The sequence below is a fragment of the Geospiza fortis genome, unplaced genomic scaffold (genome assembly GCF_000277835.1).
Source record: "Geospiza fortis unplaced genomic scaffold, GeoFor_1.0 scaffold196, whole genome shotgun sequence".
NCBI classification, from domain to species: Eukaryota; Metazoa; Chordata; class Aves; order Passeriformes; family Thraupidae; genus Geospiza; species Geospiza fortis.
The window spans coordinates 445,175-469,764 of record NW_005054487.1 but is presented as its reverse complement, the minus strand read 5'-3'; the positions used below and the strand labels follow the sequence as shown (position 1 = coordinate 469,764).

Genomic DNA, 24,590 nt, shown 5'->3' with positions numbered 1-24,590 from the left:
CAATAAAAAACCCTCAGAGGGCTAATTTTCCAAATGCCCATCTGAAACACGTCCTGTGCTGGCCTCCTGTTCCTGAGCCATGGCTGTTTCACCCAGTGAGGCAGGGATGTGCTTCCCAGGATGCTGGCTCTGGGCTCTCCAGCACTCAGCAGAACAGAGGAGAAAGCTCCTCTTTCAGGATGCTCTGGAGTTTCCTGGTGGCCCCTCAGGGGAGGTGTCAGAGCAGGGCTGGTGGTTCCTGGGTCATTTATCTGCACTTGGCCCAAAGTTCACGCTCATTATCCCAGCCCAAATGAGTGAGACCCACAAGAAGTGACAAAAGATGTGGGCACAGTAAAAGGGATCTGAGCTGACAGTCAATTAAATCCTTGCAGGAGCAGGGCAATTGGTTTACTGCAAGACTGTACAGAAAAATTAGCCCTGGTTTCTGTTTCCTGGGAGCAGGCAGTGCAGCACTGGGTCTGATTTTGTCACCTGTATTTCAGAAAGCATGTGAAAACTTGGAGGTTAGTTAAAAAAAAAAAAACAACAAAAAACCAAAAACAAACCTGCAAAAGAGTTCAGTTTTCAGAAAACATCCCCTACCCTAAAGGGGCTTAGAAACTCTTAAGCAGCTTAGGACTTAAGCCATTCACTTTATCCTTTTCCCCTCTGCAAAAAAAGAGAAAAAAGGGAAAGAAAAGAGGTGAGAAGGTGAGCTCAGCTTAAACAGTGAAAAGATTTCTGATAGCTGATCCCTCTTTAATCTAGAAAAAACCACAGCCCAACAAACTAATGAAAAAAGAAAGCCAACACCAAAGTACCAGAGTATGAAATCCCTCCCAGCATGGAAGCTGAGGAAATTCATGACAAGGCAATGGTGTGGGAAAAGACTTCAGCACTGTGACCAACCTTGAGAGCAGCTCACCTGAGCAGAAGATGGATTTTCCATCCCTGGAGTATATTTGAACCCTGAGAAAGGGCTGCAGGCTCTGCGCAGGAGCTGCAGGTTGGGCTGTTTTGGCCTGTGTGATGCCAGAGGTCCCAGTAATGGCGTTCCTGATTTGTGGTCTCACCTGCAAGTCCAGGATTTGGATTTGGTGGTGTTTGCCATGGAGCAGCTGTGGATAGCACTTTTTTCCTTGCTGCCTTCTTTCCATTCCCTCCAAATTAAGACTTCAAAATGGAAACTTTAAAATGGAAATTTTTTCTATTATTCTGCTCTGGCGAGTTCTCCATCTCAAAAAAGCCATTTATTTCTTCACTCCCACTGCAGTCCTAAAGCAGCAGCTCTGTGTGATGTTTCTGTTACCAAAGTGAACAATTGCACCTGGAACTGGCTGCCGTGGCTGCCTGGCAGGCTTTGGCATGGAGCAGGTTTGTGTGTTGTTCACAGAAAGATGGAGAGAGGATCTCCAGCTCTACAGTCTCAGTGCATCACCTTGAATATAGTACATCACAAAAATTAATGCTAATTAAAGTGTGCTGCTCCAATCATTGTTCCTAATTTGATACAGCTCCAAGAAATTGCACCAAAAATCTGAGTGTGAACAACTCCAGGATCTTTCTTAGGCAGATTCTTTCACAGAGATGCTTGTGAATATTTTTGCAGCACCCTCCACATGTTTTGCCAGTCAATTCTTACCTTTTCTCTGTGGCAGTTCTCACCTTTCAGTAGCATCAAAAAGAAGAAATCTTGGTATTTTTGCTTTCAAATGCTCTGCAGGGGTTCCCCTAACCCTTCACTTTACAGGTAGTGTTTGATTTTTGGCTTTTTAAACAATATTTCTTTATCATATTTTGACATGGTGTCCTGCTTTTTGATTCCACTTCAAAATATGATCTAAGCTTCACAAGAAGACAACATTTTCAATATCCTTTAACTGTGGTTAATTTCACATTTTCTGTAGTGGCTTGTCCTTCTTGGAGTTTAGATCAGAGCTGTGCAAGTGCTGAATAATGCCTCCTCAGGATCAACATTTTTTCTCTTATTATACACAGCACAACCATCTTACTGATCAAGAATTGACTGGAAGTCATGAATATTTTATTTTTTTGTGTTATGTATGTAATGGATAATAGGGTGTGACAGTGGTGCCAAAGTGGCATTACAGTGTGCCATGATAAGCACAGCATACAACTCCTCCTGAGTGTGCTCCACAGCAATTAGAAAATGCACAATCGTGGTTTTTTATGGAGGTCTGTAGTGTCAAAAGTTGTAAAATTCAGCCTGCTCTCACTTCAAAGTTTACCTCATGGTTCCATGTCATGTGGAAAAAACATCCTGCCAAACGTCACTGTCTGCTTTTTGTGGATCCTCTCCTCAATGTGCCCGCTCTTTGTCACTGCTTGCATTTTTAGTTTTCTCCCTATCACTCCTCTTCGTTATCTTCACTTCAGCTTCCTAATTCAGGGCTCCAGCAGAAAGCTCTGCTGAGTTTTTCCATACAGGAGACAGCTTTGGGTGCTGTTTGTGAACCAGTTTTGTGGCTGCCTGGCTGAAAGAGCATCATGGGTAGCATGAGAAGGATGAGTGCCAGACAGTAATACAACATTTTTGCCGTTGCTGATATTGGAATCAGCGAGTCTTGTGTCTGGAATTCTGACTTTGAACTACTTCCTTGAGCACACTGGTATCAGGCTCCAGCACGCTGTCAAATCCAAGTAATTTTTCTTATCTTTCTTGTATAAACAAGTGCCCAGCCCATTGCTCCCCTTCCTCAGGGCCGTGTTTCAGGCAGAGTCAAAATGGGATTTCCATCCCCAGCTGCAAACCGTTGGCCTTGGGCGGCATGGAGGATAAAATACATCAAAACCAGACAGTGCCACTGGTGTCCAGATCTGCATACCTGGCACCTGTGCAATAAACAAGCCGTGGCACAGAAATGTGGGATAAAGAAGGCAAGACTTTTAGAGTTAATATGCATCAAATTCACTGGGAGTGAGTAGCTTTTAAAATTTTGCCTTGAATTCCCTTACCCAAAATATATGTTTGTTTGTTGTTGTTGTTTTGTTTTCTTTTCTTTTTGTTTTTTCTGGCTGTACTTGTTATTCCTTTATCCCTTTTATTTCAAATCTGGACATCACCACTGAGACACCAAAGGAGAAGTATTTGAATAGTAATTCTTGGGTCTAAACACTCTTTTGTATTCCCTGTAAAGCAGGGCAGCACGTAGCCCTGTGCAACACTGTGGAATCTGAAATTCCATGCACAGCCTACCACTGATAATAACACAATAACAACACAAACATGGATTCCATACAGGATGGAAATGATTCTCCAGTATGTAAATTTAAAGTTTAGTAGGTCAACCTTTAAAGAAAATATTTCCATGCAAAAATTCAAGATATTTTATCTTGGCAAACAGCATGGTGAGAGTGCCTGACATATAAAGGGTTTAGCTGTTACAAAGTGTACACAAGAATTTTCTTACTTCTCTCTCACTTTATTTATTTTTCTTTGAAGCAAAGCCTCTTTTTATTTCCAACCTTTTTGTTGCCTCAGTCCATTCCTAGTTACAACCAATGTCCCTTGAAGTGAAAGGCGTTTTTCCTTACTTTCATTCTGAACTATCTGAAGTTTAGAAAACTCTCCTTTCCTTCCTTGTTGTCCCTCCTGTTTCCATTTCCCCTCTGCCTGCTGTTTGTGTGAGCAGTCATGGCCCTGTGGTTTTCCAGTGCCCAGCTCTGACTCTTTTCCTCACCCATTCCAGGAACTCTTTTCCATTTATTTCAAAATTACCTGAGAACGCTCCAATAAGCACTGGTGAAGCCTAGCAGAAAAGGAGGCCTAGTCCTGTATAATTCCAATGGATGGAAATATTTATATATTATTTATAGATTTATGCGTTTATATATTCATAATTATATATATTTATATTTAAGTATTTATATATTTATCAGTTGGTGTGGTTACCTCATCATCTCCTAAAATGATCCCATCCACCTCTTTCCATTTCAAGTTTTGCATGGCTCTGATGTCTTTTCTCTGACTACAGAGATGTTTGGGCTTTTTTCCCTGGCTGGCATGGAGGATATCAGGAAATGGGACAGCCTATTCCTAACTATGGGTTTTTAGCATTGTTATAGGTAATGGGACTTGAACTGTTCCAAAAATCAAAGAGTAATCTTAGAAAGTTGATGGAAAAAAGAAAAACTGCTCTGATCCAAAATAAGTTTGAGTTGACAGCTCATACAAGGTAGAGGGAAAAATGCTGACATCCTCAGCTGGATTTTCCTTCCTTTGTTCTTGAATAAAAGGTCTTTCAATCTTCCAGAATTCCTCTGTCACCATTTGACAAAAAATGTTCAGCGTAGGTTTTGATCCTGCCCTGGATTTGCTTGGATCAATAAATTTCCATTTACAGCATTTGGCAGTTGGAAGCCAAGACACAGATGTGTATATTTGGGCTTTCTGTAGTGGATATATCTATATCTATATCTATATCTATATCTATATCTATATCTATATCTATATCTATATATTTGGGCTTTGTGTAGTGGATATACCTATATCTATATCTCTATATCTATATCTATATCTGTATATTTGGGCTTTCTGTAGTGGATATATCTATATCTATATCTCTATATCTATATCTATATCTGTATATTTGGGCTTTCTGTAGTGGATATATCTATATCTATATCTCTATATCTATATCTATATCTGTATATTTGGGCTTTCTGTAATGGATATATCTATATCTATATCTGGGCTTTCTGTGTGTTTTCTGTTGTTTGCTTCTTACTTTACTTTTATTTAAAACAAATAAATAAATAAATATTATTTATTTATTTATTCATTCTCGCTTTTTTATTTAAAACTTTTTTAGAATTTTTTTACTTTTATTTTTTTTTACTGAAATGTTTAAGTTTGGCTGGTTTTTTTTTCCTTACTTCTCTATAATTTGCTGCTGGTCCTGTGCTCATAAATGTTTTTTTTCCCTAAAGCAGCCTCCACGCTGAGATCACTGAATGATGAGATGTTGTTAGATAGAATGTCCTAGGTCAGAGCTGGAACTCCTCACTGTCTTCTGAAATGAAATAACATTACTCCTTCTCCTCATCTTATTCTTCCTTGTTAAAAAGCTCCATTTATTCTCCTGTAAATTCCCAATTCAGTTCCTGAGGTGTTCACATACTAAAATAGCTGTTAGCAATGTTACCATATGCATAAAAAATACAGCCAAAACCCCACGTTCAGTTCCTGGAGAACAGAAATGTCTTGCTCTATTTCCACCTTCTTTTTTCTTCTGAACTCCTTTGCAGTGCTTAAAGCAGAGTGCATGAATTAGGTAAATTTGAAAAGAAAATACTGAGATTTGTCTCCTTTTTTTGACTGTTATTTACTGAATTCAACTGAAAAACCACAAAGTTGCTGTTCAACCAAAGATGCACTTTTAAAATAAATTATAATTTACTTAGATCTAGTTGAAATTGATTTTCTATTACTTGTTTCATTTTTTCTCCACTGAAAACAGGAGAAAATTACAACATTTACATTAAATTCAAAATAATGGAGTAGTTCTTTGAATCAAAGTTTCAGGTAGACATTTCTTTTTGTGCTCTCCTGCAAGGTATGTGATTTGAGGAATCTTTTTAAGATTTCCAGAAAATCTGATAGAATTAATCTTATTTTTCATACAATAATTAATACCTTTAAACTTCCTCCACTTTCTCAACTGCATCCACCCAAACTAATTCCCCCAAACCTCCCTCACCTTCCACCACAACCCAAAATCAGCTGGCTTCTGATTGTGATGAATTCTAACATCTGTAACTGTGTGCATTCTGACATCTGTATTGTCTCACCCTTCCCCTGAGACTGAAAATGGAACAGAAGTTCTCTACTAGATTTTAATCAGCACTGGGGAGGGAAGATTCAAATCAAGGCACCTTTCAGCTCTGATAGCAGGGAGGCTTTGGATGAAAAACAATGAAATAGCCAGACTGCAGACCTGGCAATGCCTGTCAGTTAATTCTGGGAATTTCTCTTCCTAGAACATCTTGCTGAGGGTTGACAGAGCTCTTCACAAGCACCACGCCAAATTCCTCAGGGCATGCAAACTGAAATTTATTGGAAATTTTTTACCAGTTCCTACCCATGCACTTAAAATATTTGATATTGGGCCTTTATTTTAAAATGCTGTGAAGTCACAAAAGTTTAGTTTTGCACTGGGGAGTAAATTCTGAGGTTAGGTGCTCATTTTCACTCGATGTAACCCTTGTGCTGTCCCATTAAGAGGGATGGAATCACTTCCTGGCTTGCCATGCAAAACAATAAATAGCTGCCCATAAATAAAGGTGATTTGGTTATCAGAACGTAATTTATAAAAATGGACATTAGCAATGAGTAAATTATTCAGTTGCTCAATTAATCAGGTCCTCAGACTACCCAGCTGAGATTAAAAAAACAACAAAACCCCACATTTGAACATGCCCACTTGTGTTTGGGTGTAAATGGCATTCAGAAAGGCAAAATACAGATGAACTGCAATTAACCAGCTGTAATGGGCATTGTCTAAATAATTGTATTTGTTGTTGTCTCCCAAGGGAGGAGAAAAGCTCATATCATAGTCCTTTAATCATCTCTGCACTGGATGTCATTGATATTTGGTTATACAAATTGATTGTAAGCATTGCTCCACCTAATGACTTCAAACATAAATCACATGTGGATAATTTTTTCTTGTGTGAATAAGAGTCAACAGAGGCTTATATAAAAATAAGGAAGATTATTATTTATTGGTCCTTCTTATATTCCTTATAATGTTTTTTTTTTTCATGCTACTTGTTGGACATTTTCTCCTAGGTGAATACTGCATTAATCTGGTTTCCACTTCCTCTATAATGTTAAAATAGTAAAGCTGGTGCATTTTCTTGCCTTCCAAGTTTTTATATCCTTCCATAGCTGCATTTAAGCCATGGAACACCTTATGTGTGCCTGGGGTTGAATTACCTTAAAGTCTTTTTTAATAAAAAAAAAGTGTTAACTTAAAGAGTTGGCAGCATCACTCCCGAGAGTAAAGTGAGCAACACGAACAGCTCAAAAGAATAATGGATTTAAAACTGAAATATAATAGAGGTAGGATCTCCTAAATATAATAATCTCCTAAAATATAATAAGGTAGAATCCTACTGTTGCCTGCAGTGAACTTTGATGAACTTTTAGGGATTCTTGGGGCAAAACCATCTGATGTTCTGAGTTGCAGTTAACAGCTGCAGAAGCAAAAGGTCTCTGGGCACACTTGGCCCGTGGGTGGAAAGTCAGCTGCAAAGCCCAGAGCAATCACTGCCCTCAGAGCAGCATCATCCCTGTGCCTGAGCTGCTCTGAATTCACAAGAACATCCTTGCCATCAACAGCAGTTCTGCATCCAGGGAAGCAGAACCTGCAGCAGAGAAATGATGACATTTGCACGAGCCCATCTCGTTGATAACAACCCATCGCGAACAACGAGAAATAAAAGGAAATAAAAACTGCTGGCAGCTAAGGCATGAAGAATTGAAAGCAGGAATAGGCTGAGGAATTGTCTGAGCTGCAAATTCATTCTCAGAGGCTCGCCATTGTAATGAGTGAAATGTGGTTATATTTGACACCTCATTGGATTTACGTTATCCTAAAAGAAAATACTTTTTTTTTTCCTGAAGAGTTATGATGTGCTTTTCTCTTGACAGATGAGTTGATTTAGATTTTGAGATGCTTGAAAGTATTTTTTAAATTCCCTAAGTGGCTCTCTCCAGCCCCAGCTAGGCTGTTATAAGAATAAAAGCTGTAATGTTGTACAGCATGGGCCATATTTTCCCTTCAATAGGCACCCTGGGAATATTAGAAAAAGATTTTGTGTGAGGTATGTCTTGCCTAAACTTAAACCCCTGCGTGGTAACTATGCAGATTGAAATTTTCATGCCAAGCTGGAGGGAAATGCAATGTTTTACTTGTGTTTAGAATGTTCTAATAGCTGTTTATTGATTGAGGTTTTGTGTTGCCATCCTTCGGAAAAATGACTTGACAATCAGCGAGTTGAAAAACTCCTCCAAATCTGACCAAGTTTAATGAATGCACAGAAATCTCAGTGTTCCTGTGATTGCTTGCTAACATCTGGTAGCTCATTATTCCTTGAGAAACTGACCTTAGCTGAGATGCCATGAACGGATGGACACAAATTCTGCAGAGGCCGCAGTGAAATGCAAAGAATTGCAGAGAGAACTAAATCAGAATGCAGAGCTCAGGCTGATGGGGGAGACATTTTTGGATTGAAGCTTTCAGGAATGAAAAGCAATTTCTAATAGTTTAAGGTGAGCTACTTTGGTGAAAGTGCAGGAGGAAGTGGAGGAAAGCAGCACAAAATGTGAATTGGCATTTGAGCCCTGTATCACAGCTGGCAGAATTACCCCTGCAAGACGTAATCAGGACCTGAATTTATGTAATGCACAAACTGATGTAAATGTGAAAACCTCATTCTTTATCAAAATAATGATGTTTTCCTTACATCAATTACAAGTAAAAAAAAAATAATCTTGAAGCCCTAAAATTAAAAGAATAAAAAGGCTAAATTCAAGCTGATTTCCTTAGAAACTAACTTTAGAGTAAAACCATTTTCAGGAAATATAACAAAGGCGTAAAGAAACCATTTATCAGAGGACAAATACATTCTGTATGAAAGAAAAAGAAAGCACTGTAACTGAAGTATAAGTCTTGTTCAGATTTATCTACTCAATTTTTGGATGAGAACTTTTGCCATAGCTGTGTGGCAAAAATGCTTCCTCAGCAGGTGTCATGCAGTGATGCTGAAAGTGCTTTCTCTTTTAAAAACTCAGGTTTCATAGTCAACTCCTCAGAAAGGAACAGGAATGCAATCTTTAAAAAATAGTATTTCTAGCTTTGGATTTTCAACAGAACCAGTTAGAACCAGTTATAAGCTTTGGAAGCAGCAATTAATACTTCCAGAACTTTCTAGTCATTCTGTGGTATCCACTCCCACAAAAAGATATGTCAAGAAAACAAGAAAATACGATGTTCTGGTAGCTCTGATCTTTCTAAAATAATCTTTTATGGGTGTGGATGTACAACTGGAGCATTAAAAGTCATATTAACTGTAGTTGTTCCATGATATGCATCCCAGGAATTTAATGTAATGAGGGATTCCAAAGGTTTCTGGTTTTTTTTGCTTTTCCCCAGAGATGTTGCCCTATGCAGCAGCTATTTTTATTCTTGCAAGGCAATATTTTGTGTCAGTGGTGCCACCACAGGCTGTGTCTGTACTTTTTAGTTCTGTAAATCTCTGGAGGGTCCTTTTTCCCCCCAGGAATCCTGATCTCCCTTGTCACCCCCCCACTGTCACATTGTGCTGCCTGCCCTAGAATGGGGTAAGAGCCAATATCTGTCACTCCTGCTGGAAATTAAGTTTCCTTGCCCAAAATGACAGTCTGGTACCAGGAAACATTTTCAAAGTTTGCAGGTTTTGTGTTCAAAATGACAGGAGGCCAGACAGAGTCTCTTGTTTCTATGGCAACACAATGATGTGTCTGGCTCAGCTATTTTCTCCTTTTATGATTTTATAGATAACTGGGGTTCATCCAGTGAAGTTTAATATTGTCAAAAATAGAATCCTAACCCCCAATCTAATCAGAAACAGTAATGCAGAAAGGACAATCCAATATAAAAAAAAACCCCAAAATACAGGGGAAAAGTCAGCTGTGACTTTTGATAACATGAAGAAAAATAACAAATTTCTCTGGAGCTGTGAAACAGTTTAAGTGCTCCAGCTCTGCATTTGGCTAATGGCTAAAGTGTATTTTATGTCAGAAAGTTTCCTGTGCTGCATCCTTCCTTCCTTGCTGCTGCAGCTTGTTCCTTCACACTGTTGGTGTCCTGTCCTACAGCCCCCAACCCTCAGGTGTCCCCACCTGTCTGGCTTTGGAAGCTTTGGTTGAGTCCCTGAACTCCTGACAGGTGGGTGCAGGAGAGGTTTGTGTTGAATGAACAGATTATCCATCAGCAAACCTAATCAAAGCACTTTTGGTAAAAGGCTTTGACTTCAAAATGGACGCTTTCGTGTAAGAATTGGACCTGAATGGAAATTCTTTTTCCTTTCATCTTGAAAAACCTATTTCTATTTAGGGTTTCTTTAAATATAAATTCTGGTTTTGTCCCACAAAGTAGATATATTTGTCACACCAAAAATCTCAGAAGATGCATCTCAGCAATACTACATATTTTAAAAATCCATCTAGAATAACAGGCATTTTTATTTGAGACAGGGTGAGATTGGGCTGAGAAGTCCATGTATATATTTGGATAATTAATGTAAGATAAAATCTTTAATAATTTGAATTTCCGTTTCATTGGTACTTCAGGAAATTGACAAGAATGAGTGAACCCAACACACAAAACTTGGTTGCTCTATTTTAATGCTCTCCACAGAGCTCCATTTAAATGAGAAGATAACTCAGTCTCTTATTTTTTTCCCAGACATCAGGACAAAACTCTGCTGAGTTGTGTTTTAGCAGCTCCAGGCAACAAATTTCTGCCTCTCTTGGCATCCATTCCCATGCTGATGTGAAGTACCCTGTTACCTGAACCCTTGTCAGCTGAGTGCCATTTAGTGTTATATACATTTATATAACTTTCTATTCATTTATGTAACTTTACGTACATTTGTTGACTAAAAAATCCAAAAACTACGTCACACTTATAGAAAAGAATTGTCTTTTAAGGGTATTACTGATACCTAGGGAAACTTCATTGTCTGACAGATGGTCTGACACCCACGTTAAGAAATTCATCATCCAGTCTCAAGGAAAAAAAGAGTTCTAGGTAAAAACATATGTGTTTGTTGGAAAAGAAAAAAAAAACTGTATAGATCTCTTTTTTTTTTGTCAGAGCGAGCACATATGGCAGCTCCATTTTCTGACACCATTTACCTTCTACTTAAAATTCAAATGTCACTAGGCAAGGAAAAAAGCTGAGTATTAAAACATAGAAAAGAATTAACTAAGAACAACCCCTGCAAGAGCATTATACTCATTGTTCATGGAAGTTAAAGGCCATCCAGTTAAACCAAACTTCCTCACCCCATCCTGCAAACATCTCTTTTTTCTTTCCCTGCATGTTCCTCCCATTGGTAGTTACAGTTTTATGATTATTTCCCAACCATCTGCTGTCTTTCCTTGAGCCAGACAATTTCCCTTTATAAATGGTGAGTGACCACGCCAGCCTCCTTTCCCTGCAGCTGCCCGTGCGCTCCCTGGCTCCTGCTCCTCAGTGCTGGGTGAGCGCTCGCGCGGCAGCTGCCGTGATTCGCCGCTCCAGTTTCTGGTGAGCACAGCTCTGCTTGCAGAACTGCAGCTGCTCATTGGTACCCCTCTGCACCTCGTTGTTAATGACATGGCAATTAAACATTTGCTCCAGTTCCCATCTCCAGACACCAAAAGGGCTGTGCACGTTGGATGCACAGGGATGCTGGATGAACTGGAATGTGCATTTATTAATTAAGGTGCTGGGCATCTTCAGAGGTTGCACTGGGACTGGGGAAGTGCAAAATGCAATTCTCATCTTAGGATATTTGCAAATTAAATGGTTTTGGGAAGTAGGACAGTATTACTTTAAAACACTTTAAAGGATTTTGAAGGAGTATCCACGTTTGTTTAGGTATTCCAGTCCATAGCATTGCTGGTGTCATTTGTTAAAGGCACCATCAATACTATGGATTGGAATGGTGGCGTTTGTTAAAAGGAGATCTTTGCTGCAGTCTTAACGCTCAGAATGAGTTAAGCTGGTGGCAAATCAGAGTTCATTGCTAACCAGATCATAAATAGGTCTGTGCTGCTTACCTGATGCTGTTAAGGGGGTGGAGAGGACCAGATCTCAGGCTGGGATGATTTCAGGCTGCTCTGCCTCTGCTGCTGCTCAGGCCAAGCAGGGTCTGCACACCAGCCAGGCAAGAAAGGAGGCAGATACACAGCAACAGTGCTCTTGCAGCACCCCTGGGGTTTCCTGGGTAAACACAGCTGTAATTACTCCAGGCAGACAATTTGTAGCCCCAAAGCTCCTGGGAAAAACAAAGAGAAATTTCCTGAATCCGTCCAGTGACTCCTGAAACGTGGTTTGGTTGTAAATGCACAGGAAATAATCTAAGAAGGGGCACAAAGCTCTCCTAAGCAGGAGTAAATATTGCCAGCACACTGCTGCAGCTCCGCATTTCTGTATTGTCGAATTGAGTTCTTTTCTGACCTGGAGATGGGGCAACTGAGAGGCCTTTTAAAAACTTTTATTCTGTTTTTTGTCTCATGTGAAAGGTAGGACAGTACAAATATTATAATTAATATATAATACATATATTCTATTTACTATCACAATCAAAAACTATTTCCTAATTACATTACAAACATTTCTTAACCTATCAACTTTTACCACACCATACTATAAATACCTTGAAACTAACCATCTAAAATTACCCCTCATGCATCCTACTACAATATATCTTTCATAATTCTGTTTCTCTAAAGTATCTAATCTTGTTTACGAGACCATCCTTTAAAACTTGTTTCTAGTTCCATGTCTCTCTCAACAATGCCTATCTTGGTCCGTAACATTTCTAAACCAACGTTTCTTGTCTCAAGGTATGTAAACCTTCTGTCAGACTACAAATTCTCTACGAATGCATTTCCCACGCTCTGATCTCTTTTATGCATTGAAGTCAATCGCTCCTTGGGTGACGCTGCAGCTGTCTGGGCTCAGCTGCCTCGGGCTCGGTCCCTGATGCTCTTCCTTGGTGCATTTGCAGGAGAGCTGCTCCCTCTGCTGAGTTTTCCGTGGATCGCCACCGGCACCTGATGTCCTTCCTGACCATGCTGGGCCCCAGCCCCGACTGGAACGTGGGGCTCTCTGCCGAGGATCTCTGCACCAAGGACTGCGGCTGGGTGCAGAAGGTGGTGCAGGATTTGATCCCCTGGGATGCCGGCACCGACAGCGGCGTCACCTACGAGGTTTGGGCTCTGCCTGCCATTGATCCACATCATCCCCTCGCAGCAGTGCAGTAGGAAAGCAGTTTGATCCCTGGTGATGCCTTTTATGCTTTTTGCTCGATTTTTTCTTACAATGAAAGCCTATTTGTTTAAAGGGATGTTAACTACACCTCACTGGCGGTGCTGTTGCCTGAGCTCCTTCAGCACTGGCGCTCGTGGGATGGTGTGAGATCCACCTGGGCTGTTCTTACCACAGAAGGACAGGGTGGGTGATGCTGGAAGGAAGCACAGTGAGTCCAGGCTGGCCCAATCTCCCTGTTTAAGCAGGGTCACCCTAGAGCAGGTTACAGGATTCTGTACAGCTCTTGAATACCTCAGTAAGGAAGGCTCTGCGCCCACTCTTGCAATCTTTCCCAGGGCTTGGACACAGCACAGTGAAGAATTTCTCATTTATGTTCACCTGTTAAATTCACCTATTGCATAAACAGAGGGCTTTGGTCACAACCAAGCCCTTTTGTACAGACCAAAGCAGGGCCAGCATCAGCTTCGGTTTGGGGCTGTTTCAACCCAATGCCAACTGCTCTGTTTGGCACAGGAAATTTCAACTATTTCTTTCAGCAAAGCAGAGCAAAACCAACAACAACAAAACCCCCCAAACAAACAAAAAACCCCACAAAAAATCCCAAAACAAAACAAATCCCCATACCAGTAAGTATGAGTGTACCCTGCTCACAAGTTTGCAGTTTAGCATTTCAGAGAAGTTTTCATTTCTGCAGATTAACTATCAGTTTCTTTTATAACACTTTTTTTTTTCTTTCTGATTGCAGTCTCCTAACAAACCTACAGTGCCTCAGGAGAAGATCAGACCTCTTACAAGCTTAGATCACCCTCAAAGCCCATTTTATGATCCAGAAGGAGGATCTATCAAGCTGGTGGCCAGAGTTGTCATTGAGAGAATTGCACGAAAGGTAGAATACATATAAGCAAAACTCTAAAGCAAGCCAGAATCCACTTTGTAAACAAAAAACCAATCCATTCTTTTTCCACCTTCCCTCCAAATCTACACTCCTTAACCTACCCACAGCAAAGGTCATGACAGAAAAAATTTTAACTGACTTAAGGTGTTAGTTCTCCTAATTCTGGCAATTGTTGCATCTGCTTAATTGGGGATTTTCTGTATGTACACCTAGGAATTTGAAGAGAAAAAGATGCTGCAGACACAGCAGTGTCTCACAATGTACTGGTTTAACCCCTCATGGATGAGTTTCCTCTCCTCAGTGTTCACAATCTTTTTTTTTTGCAGGGGGAGCAGTGCAATATCGTTCCTGATAACATAGATGATATCGTGGCAGATCTAGCACCAGAGGAAAAAGAAGAAGGTACGTTTGAAATTAATTTGTGCACTACTAATAGTTTACATTTTGTTCCAGTCTCTGCTGTCTCTTGTAGATAAGGTACAAAACTGACTTAGGAACAAAAATTCCACTCACTGTCAAACAGTGATTTAGGTTTTGATCTCTTCTGGTCTCTTCTATTAGCTCTCCCTTGTACAGAAAAGAAATTGCATGTATATCTAGGAGATGACAATAACAATAAGGGCAATAAAAGAGAGAAGACTTTTGGGGCTCAAATAATTTTTTTTTAAAGAAAGTTGGCAGATGGAATTTATTTTTTTCTTCTTGGCTAAAATGGAGAGGATAGAATGCAGAAGGAAATATTACATTCTATTGTGACCTAAAGCAATCATCAACCAAGAAAAAGGAAGAAAATGGAAAACCATTTTTAACATCCAGTGCCTTTCCTCACTTTTCAGATGACACCCCTGAGACTTGCATATACTCCAACTGGTCCCCATGGTCAGCCTGCAGCTCCTCGACCTGTGAAAAGGGCAAGAGAATGAGGCAGAGAATGCTCAAAGCTCAGCTGGACCTCAGCGTGCCCTGCCCAGACACCCAAGACTTCCAGCCCTGCATGGGCCCAGGCTGCAGTGATGAAGGTAACCAGGAGTGGAAGGTGGAGGAGGAGAATGCCTGCTGGAGTTTGCTTCTCCTGTAGAGTTCTCAGGGAGCTCAGTTGCTGTAGTGTGGCTCGGGTTGTGGCCAAGAGCAAACTGCTGAAGAACACCAAGGGCAGCTGTCTGTGGTGAATTCTGCATCTCAGCTGTGTCAGGGCATGAAGGAGAGGTGTCAGGGGTGCTGTGGAGGTTTTGTGGGCCTTGAAAGAGGAGCAGATTTTGGGTGTAGTAAAGCTGTTTGTTGCATGAATACATCGGTCTCGAAGGCGAGGAGTTCGGGGTATTAAAGTCTGTGCTAAAGGTTTTCTGGCATAAAGTCCAGAGCAGAAACAGCTGCAGCAGCTCCCACCTTTCTTCTTCTTCTTCCTTCCTTTCATCTTCCCTCTTTGCACCCCAATGCAGGAGTTGTGTTCATAAATCATCCAATCAGCTAAAAACACGACTCTAAAACATTTTTTTACACTATTCTAATGTGTGAAGGTAGTATCAGTTCTTACCCAAAATCTAGTACATAATTTTATCTATTTACCTGGATAGTTCATCTATTCTATCTAGAAAGGCAGGCAATGTTCTGCTATGTTTTTGTTATGCCTGGGGCTAAGTTAATGAACTTTAAACCAGGCTTTAGGGCCTTTTACTAGCTAACACAGTCTCTTAAGGCCTTTAAGATATATTTCTATTTACTTAAAACTAAAACTTACCCTTTTATTTCATGTCTGTGCGGCTTAATATATTTCAGCTTCTCTAGAGGTTCTGATTCAAACCCTGCATTTCTTTTTCTCCCTGAGGGACTCAGAGGGGTTTCTATTCCATGCATTCCAACAGGATGCAGTGGAGGAGAGGACAGTGGGAAAGGCAGCACAGGAGGGATGCTGCACACAACTGGGCAGCAGCTCTGTCAGTCCCTGTGGCCTCAGCTCTTTCCAGAGAGAGCAGCAGGCACAACTCTCTCCCAGGATTGTTCCTGGGAAAGGCAGTGAGAAGCTCAGAGAAGAAGAGAAAACAATTCTTGTCTCTACTTGCTGCTCCTGTTGTTTGGCACAGTGGAATGTGTTCTGGGGATTGTTTACCCCAAGTGATTTGTTAGTTGGATTCTGCTGATTGACCAGTTGGGTCAAAGCTGTGTCCTGGCTGTCTCCAGGCAGTCATGGGTTTTTCTTTAGTATTCTTTAGCATTGTATCTCTTTGGTGTGTAATTTAGTATAGCATTAGTGTAATACAGTATAGCATTAGTGTAATACAGTACAGCTTAATAAAGCAATTGTTCAGCCTCCTGAGCCATGGACCCAGAGCACATTGTTCCCTGGCTGGGGGCACCACACGGATCAATCCCCACCCCTGAGTGCTCTCTGTGTTCCAGATGGCTCCACGTGCATGATGTCTGACTGGATCACCTGGTCCCCCTGCAGCGTCTCCTGCGGGATGGGGACGAGGTCCAGGGAGAGATACGTGAAGCAGTTCCCTGAGGATGGCTCCATGTGCAAAGTGCCCACTGAGGAGACTGAGAAGTGTATGGTCAATGAGGAATGCTGTAAGTATTTCATTCAGCCTTATCAAACCCAGCCAATAGCAGGAGCACTGCCCAAATCGTTTTTTATATGAGCCTTACTGGGGTCCCACAGAGTCCATCTCAGGTCCTGTGCTCTTCAATACCTTAATTAATGGCTTGGGGGCAAGATTGGAAGGGACACAAAGCAAATTCCCAGATGATCCAAAACTGGGAGGAGCTGCTGACCTCCCTCAAAAGCAGGGAGGCCCTACAGAGAGACCTCAACAAATCAAAGAGCTCTGCAGTCACCAACCACATGAGGTTTAACAAGGGAAAGCGCTGGGTTCTGCACCTGGGGTGGGCAGCCCTGGATGGACAGACAGACTGGGGAGTGAGGGGCTGGAAAGCAGCACCAGGGAAAGGGACCTGGGGGTCCTTGGCAGGCTGAATGTGAGCCAGCAGTGCCCTGGAGCCAGGAGGGACATCCCTGTGCTGGGGATATCAGGCACAGCATCACCAGCAGGGCAAGGGAGGGGATTGTCCCACTCTGCTCTGAGCTGGGGCAGGTTTGGGTGCCACAATGGAAAAAAAGTTATTGAGCCATTAGAGAGTGTCCAACGAGGCCACGAGGATGGTAAAGGTGCTGAGGGCACTGGATCTGCTCAGCCTGGAGGAGAGGAGACTGAGGGGACACCTCAGTGCAGTTACAAATTCTTTGTGAGATGAAGAGGAGGGGCAGGCACTGATCTCTGCCCTGTGTGACAGTGACAGGATCAAAGGAACGGCCTGAAGTCGTGTCAGGGGAGGTTTAGTTTGGGTATCAGAAAAAATCTGGGCACTGCAACAGGGTCCCCAGGGAAGTGGTCACAGCACCAGCCTCGCTTCAAGAAGGGTTTGGACAACACTCTCAGGGACACGGTGTGACTTTTGGGGCCGACCCTGTGCAGGGCCAGCAGCTGGACTCCATGGGGGTCCTTGGGGGTCCCTCCCAGCCGAGCTGATGCTGTGAAACTGATGAGCAATGTTCTCTGCCCTCTTTGAACAGCTCCCAGCAGCTGCCTGGTCACAGAGTGGGGCGAGTGGGACGAGTGCAGCGCCAGCTGTGGCACAGGCATGAAGAGAAGGCACAGGATGGTCAAGATGACTCCTGCTGATGGATCCATGTGCAAGGCAGAAACCACGGAGGCAGAGAAGTGCATGATGCCCGAGTGCCGTGAGTGGCCAGGGGCTCCTCTCCCCTGCTCTGCAAACAAACATCACTTCTGACACCCTGCCCCAGCACACAAAGAACACAGCTAAGCCAGGAGCAATGCTGCTTCCCCTTGTCCTCCCTAAAACTGGGAGAAAAATCTTAGGCACTGTGCATTAAGTAGCACATTCACTGTCAGCATGAGATCTTCAATAAAAAATGTTCAGGGGTGTCCACTTGCTGTACGACCCACACAGTGGGGTGTGTATCAGCCAGCCATACCTAAACAACTCTGATTTATGCAATATGAGGTCTATTTGACCATAAGGCCAGAATAAAACACATGAAACAGTGCCTTCCCCTTTTAAACCCTGAACATTTCAGAAATTGAGGTGTTTCTTTTGTGCAATCGGCCAGCCACACCTTTTCTGTCACTATTAATTTCTTATGAAATGTTACATTATTTTTGGTAGATTAGATATGGAAACTTCACTTGTTAGACTAAATTAGGTTGACTTCCAGTTCTATTCACTGCAACAATCCTTTTTTTTTTTTTTAGAGGAGTTGTGATTGAAACATAGCTCCTTAAACTATTTATTCCCCAGAGGCACTGAGACCCAGCAGATATGACTTAGATACAGGAAAAGATAGCAAAGATATTTAAATCAAGCAAACCTTTCAATTTAATATGAAGTTTTCTGAGCTTCCTCAGCAGCACCATTCAGCTTGTGACAAGCAAGCATAATTGGCTGATGACAGATAAAACGTAGCACATTCTCCATCTGTATTATTTTCAAAATGTATACCTTCATACTTTATTTATAGGAATAACTTGTTAATAGTAAGAGAATTAATCACATTTTTATTTCCCACCAGATACCATCCCCTGCCTGCTGTCTCCCTGGTCTGAGTGGAGTGACTGCAGCGTAACTTGTGGGAAGGGAATGAGAACCAGGCAGAGGATGCTGAAATCTGCTGCTGAGCTGGGAGACTGCAACGAGGAGCTGGAGCAAGCAGAGAAATGCATGCTGCCAGAATGCCGTAAGTTTGGAGAATTCCCTGGGAAGGGGAGGCTAATTATGTGTCAAAATCTATGGATCAAACCTCCATCACCACTTCCTAGCATCACTTCTTGAACAGGCGGGGTATCAAGCATGCATCGTTTAAAAAAATTTATTATTGTAATTGTTATCATCATAATTATCATACACTTCCAGCAACTGAGAGCTGAAATGTGACTGTGCCTTAAATTCAGCTTGCCCTACGTCACCCCATGCTTATTCCCAGTATTTCCATGGGAATAGAGCTCTGCATGTTTGACACGCTGCAGCTCCAGGCAGCTCCCCAGCAGGAAACAAGTCAGAATTATAAAACCTGGTTTATCCCTCAAATGCAGACAGTGTGCCAGGAAAGAAGAGTTGAAATCACCTATGGGATTCTTTCAGCTCAGAAAGAGCACAAAAGAGGCTTTCTCCACCTTTGATACACCTCTGAATGGTATCACTCTGCAACCTGCTGCTGGATGGTGTGGAGGCAGCTGCAGAGGCTTTTCTACCTTATTCCATTAAAATTCCCCACTTCTTGGGTAGAGCAAATTTCTGGTTGCTTTTCACTCTTTGTGAAGTGTGATAGCCTAAGGCGCTGCTGAATGAATGAGATATGATTGCCTTTAGCATCCTGTTTCCAGCTGCTTTGTGAGGTTTTATCACAAATTACATTATTTTTCACAGAAATTATGGATTAGAAGGGCTTTTACGCTGTAATTGCTCATTCAGCTTTTCTTAAATAATGTGAAATATCATTTTGATTTTTATTCAGTGGGGCTGTAAGTGTTAAGCAGTGCTGCAAGATGAAGACTTTTAAGATATAATGGTATTAGTGAATGTGGCTTATTGCATAACACTGCCAGCAAAGCAAGGCTCAGATCTCAGAGGTAGCAAGTTATTCTTAAATATAACTCAATTTTCAGCAGCTTTTCATTACAAAACAGACAGATGGGTGGGAAAATTGAAGAAGGCACCAGAGAATTATTTATATGTTCTTTGTAATTTTAGTGATCTGCCAGCACCACTCTCGAAGAAGAAATCGAAGCGTGTGTCAAATAACACTTCTGCTAGAAATGGACTCAGAAAACTCTGGCATGCAGCCGCCAAACAATTGCTGAGAAGATTGGAGGCTGAAGTGTAGTTGGGGGTGCAAAGATTCATCAGGCACATCTGTGTGTTTCTGTGGTTTGGATTTGGTGTCATTTTTTGTGTGTGTGTCTCTTGCTCCCTGCAGCCATCCACTGCGAGCTGACGGAGTGGTCCCAGTGGTCTGAGTGCAACACCTCCTGTGGCAAGGGCCACATGATCAGGACGAGGATGATTAAAATAGAGCCCCAGTTTGGGGGAGCAGCCTGCCCTGAGACCGTGCAGCGCACCAAGTGCAGGGTCAGGAAGTGCCTGAGGGGAGCAGGGATGGAGAAAAGGCGCTGGAAGGAGGCCCGGGAGAAAAGGAGAAGCGAACAAGCAAAGAAGAGTTTAGATAGTGAGCAATATCCGGGTGAGTGTGAAAGCACTTCTAGTGGTTTTCTGCATTACAGTGGTGCCTTGTGCAGGCTGAGCTAGAGCAGAGGCTGGACAGAGCCAAAGAATAAAGCAGGGATTTATTAAGAGGCCTCCATGGATCCACCTTGGGCAGCACAACCCAAAATGGCCCCAAAATGCACGAGCGCTCCCGGGGTCTCTCCCTGGGATCAGTTCTGCTCCATTTGCACCTTGCAGTTCATTGTCCCATTCCAGCTTTAGCCCCTGCAGTCCCACCCTGCTTGTTTTTCTCTCTGCAGCCCACGGGGTTTGTGCTCTGGGGCTGAGATTTGGATCATTTGTCCTTGGTGCCCAGCTGGAGCAGGAATTGTTTTGTCTCCCTGCTCTGTGCACAGAGCTCTCCATCCCTGAATGTGGAGCTCAGACCCACCCACTAAAGCAGCACAGAATGAGAAAAATATGAAAACTAAAGCTGAGGCATCAACAGGAGTTTGTGAGCAGCTCCAGCACATTGTGTGAGAGCACCTTCAGCACTTCAGTCAATAAAACACAGCCACTTGCAGTGCTTGCCCATCACCAAAATCACCCAGCATGGAGAAAGGCCCACATCTCTCCGTGTCCCAGCACTAAAAATATTTCAGCTACTCCACCCAAAAGTGAGAAAAAGTTTAAACTTTACACCTGGCAAAGGACTGATTGCAGTTTCTGCAAATCTGGGTGGCAATCTTTATATCCTGTTAGCTTCAAGCAGTTAAAATATTTGTTCCTGGACCGGATGCTGAATTTCAAAACTGAACTCATTTCCACCTCAGCAGTCTGATGCAGACTCAGGCTGCTCCAGGAGATCTGCTCAAACTGCTTTTCCAATCAAGTACTGATTCCTCAAATCAGCAAAACATATCTTGTGGTATAATTAATGTTATCTGGGTAGGAGTTACTGCTAAGCTGTGGCTCATGCTTGTCTGACTCTTAATGATTTCATCATTTTATCTGTCTTTTTAAATGTAAATATTAAATTTCTTTTTACTTTTCCCAGTGTTTGACAAATGCAACTTGGTTATTTATACTTAGCAGGCGTTTCTACAACTAAAAACTTACCCAAATCGCTTTTATTTTTCAGTTTGCAGGATGAAACCATGGACTGCTTGGACAGAGTGTTCCACGCTCTGTGGAGGTGGAATTCAGGAGCGCTACATGATGGTAAAGAAGAGGTCCAAAAGCACTCAGTTTACCAGCTGCAAGGACAAAAAGGAGCTAAGAGCATGTAATGTCCATCCTTGTTAACAAAACACGAGGTTCCAAGTGATGCACTCTGAGCTAAATGGAAAGTCAACCTTGGTTTGTTTTTTTTAGAACAACAAAATATGAAGTGTATATTAGTTTTCATTTTTGCAGTGTGGTTTGCTTTTTAGTCTTGCTGGTGCAAGAAAAATATTTTATAAATATTTCCTCACGGATTTATGCTGAGAGTAAGCCTTTGTTACTCCAGCCAGCCCTTAATGCATAAAAACAGTGAAGTCCTGGTGAGTTATTTAACTAAAATACAGACACATCTGTGGACATGGAATAGCCATATAGAAATACCACTTGGAAGGACATGGGATGCATGCATGTTAACAAAACTAAGCTAAAGTGACAGGAAGTTTCATCTGTGGGAGGATTTCTCTCTAGATCTGATTTTGAAAATCCAAAGCAGTGCCTCTGTGATGACACAACTATGCCAAGGAGTAATGTCAGTAATGCTGGTTCAATAACATTAAAGGTGCATGTTTATCTTTTTACACTATTGGGTTAAGCTGATAGTTATTATTATTATAATAATCTAAACACTTTTCTTCACATGGATGCTGTGGTCCATGAAAGAAGGTCTTTTTTTTCCTCAGAACTTTAAAAGGAAACAATTTTTGTGGCTCAGCAGTGATGTCTGACCACCACACAATCACAGCCAAGGCAGCACATAAAGAAAACATGCAAATATCATAATATGTGTACAGTCCATTGCCTTCCAAAATGGACACAGAACCGGTAGAAATTGGTCCAGAGGGTTGCAGCAGCTTTGCCACAGGATGTCTTCCACATGAGGGACACAAAAAAAATCAGATTCAGTTTCGCAAGGATTTTATTCACAGGAGAAGAGGGAGACAGGTTTATAATAAAACAAGAGAAAAGGTGAGCCAGGCTCTCATGCATCCCTTAAAACTGAAATGAGCCTCTGAAAGGAAACAATGACAGTCTTAAAAAACCCCTGATTACAGATTGGCACAAGAATACATTTACAGCAGTGTCATTTATGTCTTTTTTTTTACTCAGAGCATAGGGTAATCTAAAAATTACTAAATTGGGGAGAATTACCCATTTGTGCATATCCTAGCTAGGTTATGTGCCTTCCCTGACTACTTAAGTGATTTAAAAAACACTGAGATGATGAAATACCTCCTCCTTCTTCTATTTGCTGTTTTACCCCATCTCCTGCAGAGTTTAGCTCTCATTCCCACCCAGAGTCAGGTGTGATCAGGGAGACCCTTGGGCCCCACTTGCTATTGGAGCACAATCTTTTCCTGCAGTTCTATTTTCCTGTAATAATCTAACATTAGGAGGGGAAGGTGATGGGTTATGTCTTGGTCCAGGGAAGGCAGCATCCCCCTGTGTCTCTTCTGGAGTAAGAGCAGTGCACTGAAAAGAAAGATTGTTGATGCCCACACTTAAGCTTGAGAGAAATGAATGGAGAAATTTTTTTTTCTAATGGTCTCTAAACCAGCCTGAAGTAATTTACTCACTCCCTGAACGCTTGGTCACTACCCTGAGGACCTGACAGCTGGGTTTTAAATATTGCTGTGCACCAGAGCCCTCTGAGCTGTTCATCTTCCCCTGCCCCACCACCCTGGGGATCCTGTGCACCTGAACAGGCTCGTTGGGCTGGTGGCATTCCTTGTGGGGCTGCTCATCAGCAATTCTCCACTGAACGCTGCAAGGGCTGCTCAGGATTTCCACAGCCATCTCATCCCACCCCCTCTCAAGATCATTTACTGCTTTCTGCAGATTTGGAGTTCTGGAAAGGCCAGGGAAGTAATGGAACCAAGGGCAGTGTGAGCCCTCTCCTGCTGCTGAATGAAATGGGTGCACACCCACAGCCAACCAAACCAGGAGAAAAAAGAATACAGCAAGGTTTAATGCTAAAACCAAACATTTTACTTTTTGCACAGCTTGGCTCACTTAATAATGTTAATTCAGATAGTTTGCCTCCTTGTGCCTGCTCAAAAACCGTGCAGTTTATGTCTCTGCAGCACTGCCATGACAGCATAGCAGCAAGACTTCCCTCAGTAGTGCATTTAGGACCTTACATTTCACTTGTATCACCAAAAATAAAGAAAACCCAATAGAAAAAAAACCCATGGAGTGCTATAGGTGCTGGAGGAGTGACCAGCTGAGCATCTTTTGGGTAAAGAAAGTGCAGAGAAAAGCCACAATGATCAATGCCAGAGCCACGTCTCTGGCTGAGCTGACAGAGAGTGTCCCAGCTGAATGAGGCCATTCACTCAGAAAAGTAATCTTTGGCCATAAAATGTGTGGCAGAGTGCTTTTAAAGGCTTGGAAGGACCTGTGAGCCTGGGCCAGAGGGAACAGAAGTTTCTCCTGAATGGAAAAAATGTGCTGAGTTCAGGAACCAGATTTATCTCATCAACCACTTGTCCAAGCTGATCGTGCAAAACCCTGCCTGTTTCAGCAAACAATCAATGAAACCCAGAGTTGTATTTCCATTTGCACATTTGTTGCAGTTCATCAAGCTGTTTCGTCTACTAAATACTCCCTTTGCCAAAGGCCACATAATGCAAATAGACTTATAGAAAACATACAGCACCTTTCTGAACTTGCCCACAAAATTGAAACAATCTGGCATTCCTTTCTCTGTGCTTCTTACTCATTTGGTTCTCCAGATCCTTTCTTTTTTTCTCTCTCTCTTAGAAGGCTGTTCAGTGTGATTTCCAGTCATTTCTCTTAGGCTCATTAAAGTTCTGAATGTTGCAAATTGCTTTTTTCCCCACCTTGTTAACAGATGAAATGACAAGGTAATTGCACCGGCTCAGAGATGTGTGACCACTCCTGCTTCTGTTCAGCTCTTCACACTTGTTTTTCTGTCGAAAGGTTTTACAGATCTCTTGTCTTTCTTCTAACTTGATACATGAGAAGCATTTAGGCTTGTTACATTTTGTATAAAAAAAATAAACAGAAACAAAAACAAACGAAGGAAATAAAAAAAAAAGAGGTTGATTTTCTATTCAGAACAAAAAAGAAAAGGCTCTGATATACAAGATGTAGAAATCTTGCATTGTTACTGTAAACTTTCTAGTAGTGTAATAGGCACTGGTTATGAGTCAATAAAAATAAGAACTGTCATTGTTTTGATGTCCTGAATAATCCTG

General features: G+C 41.9%; 1 protein-coding gene across 1 annotated transcript in view; it reads left to right on the top strand.

The window, feature by feature from the left end:
- SPON1 (spondin 1) overlaps positions 1-24,552 on the top strand; it is a 168,322-nt gene extending 143,770 nt beyond the window's left edge. Inside the window, exons 8-16 of the mRNA XM_005428489.2 lie at positions 12,769-12,970; positions 13,777-13,917; positions 14,253-14,328; positions 14,763-14,945; positions 16,324-16,494; positions 17,498-17,665; positions 18,518-18,682; positions 19,922-20,185; positions 21,290-24,552. Coding sequence (XP_005428546.1) covers positions 12,769-12,970; positions 13,777-13,917; positions 14,253-14,328; positions 14,763-14,945; positions 16,324-16,494; positions 17,498-17,665; positions 18,518-18,682; positions 19,922-20,185; positions 21,290-21,453 — 1,534 coding nt within the window. The 3' untranslated portion in view covers positions 21,454-24,552. The remainder of the gene's footprint in view (positions 1-12,768; positions 12,971-13,776; positions 13,918-14,252; positions 14,329-14,762; positions 14,946-16,323; positions 16,495-17,497; positions 17,666-18,517; positions 18,683-19,921; positions 20,186-21,289) is intronic.
- Positions 24,553-24,590: the final 38 nt, after the last annotated feature.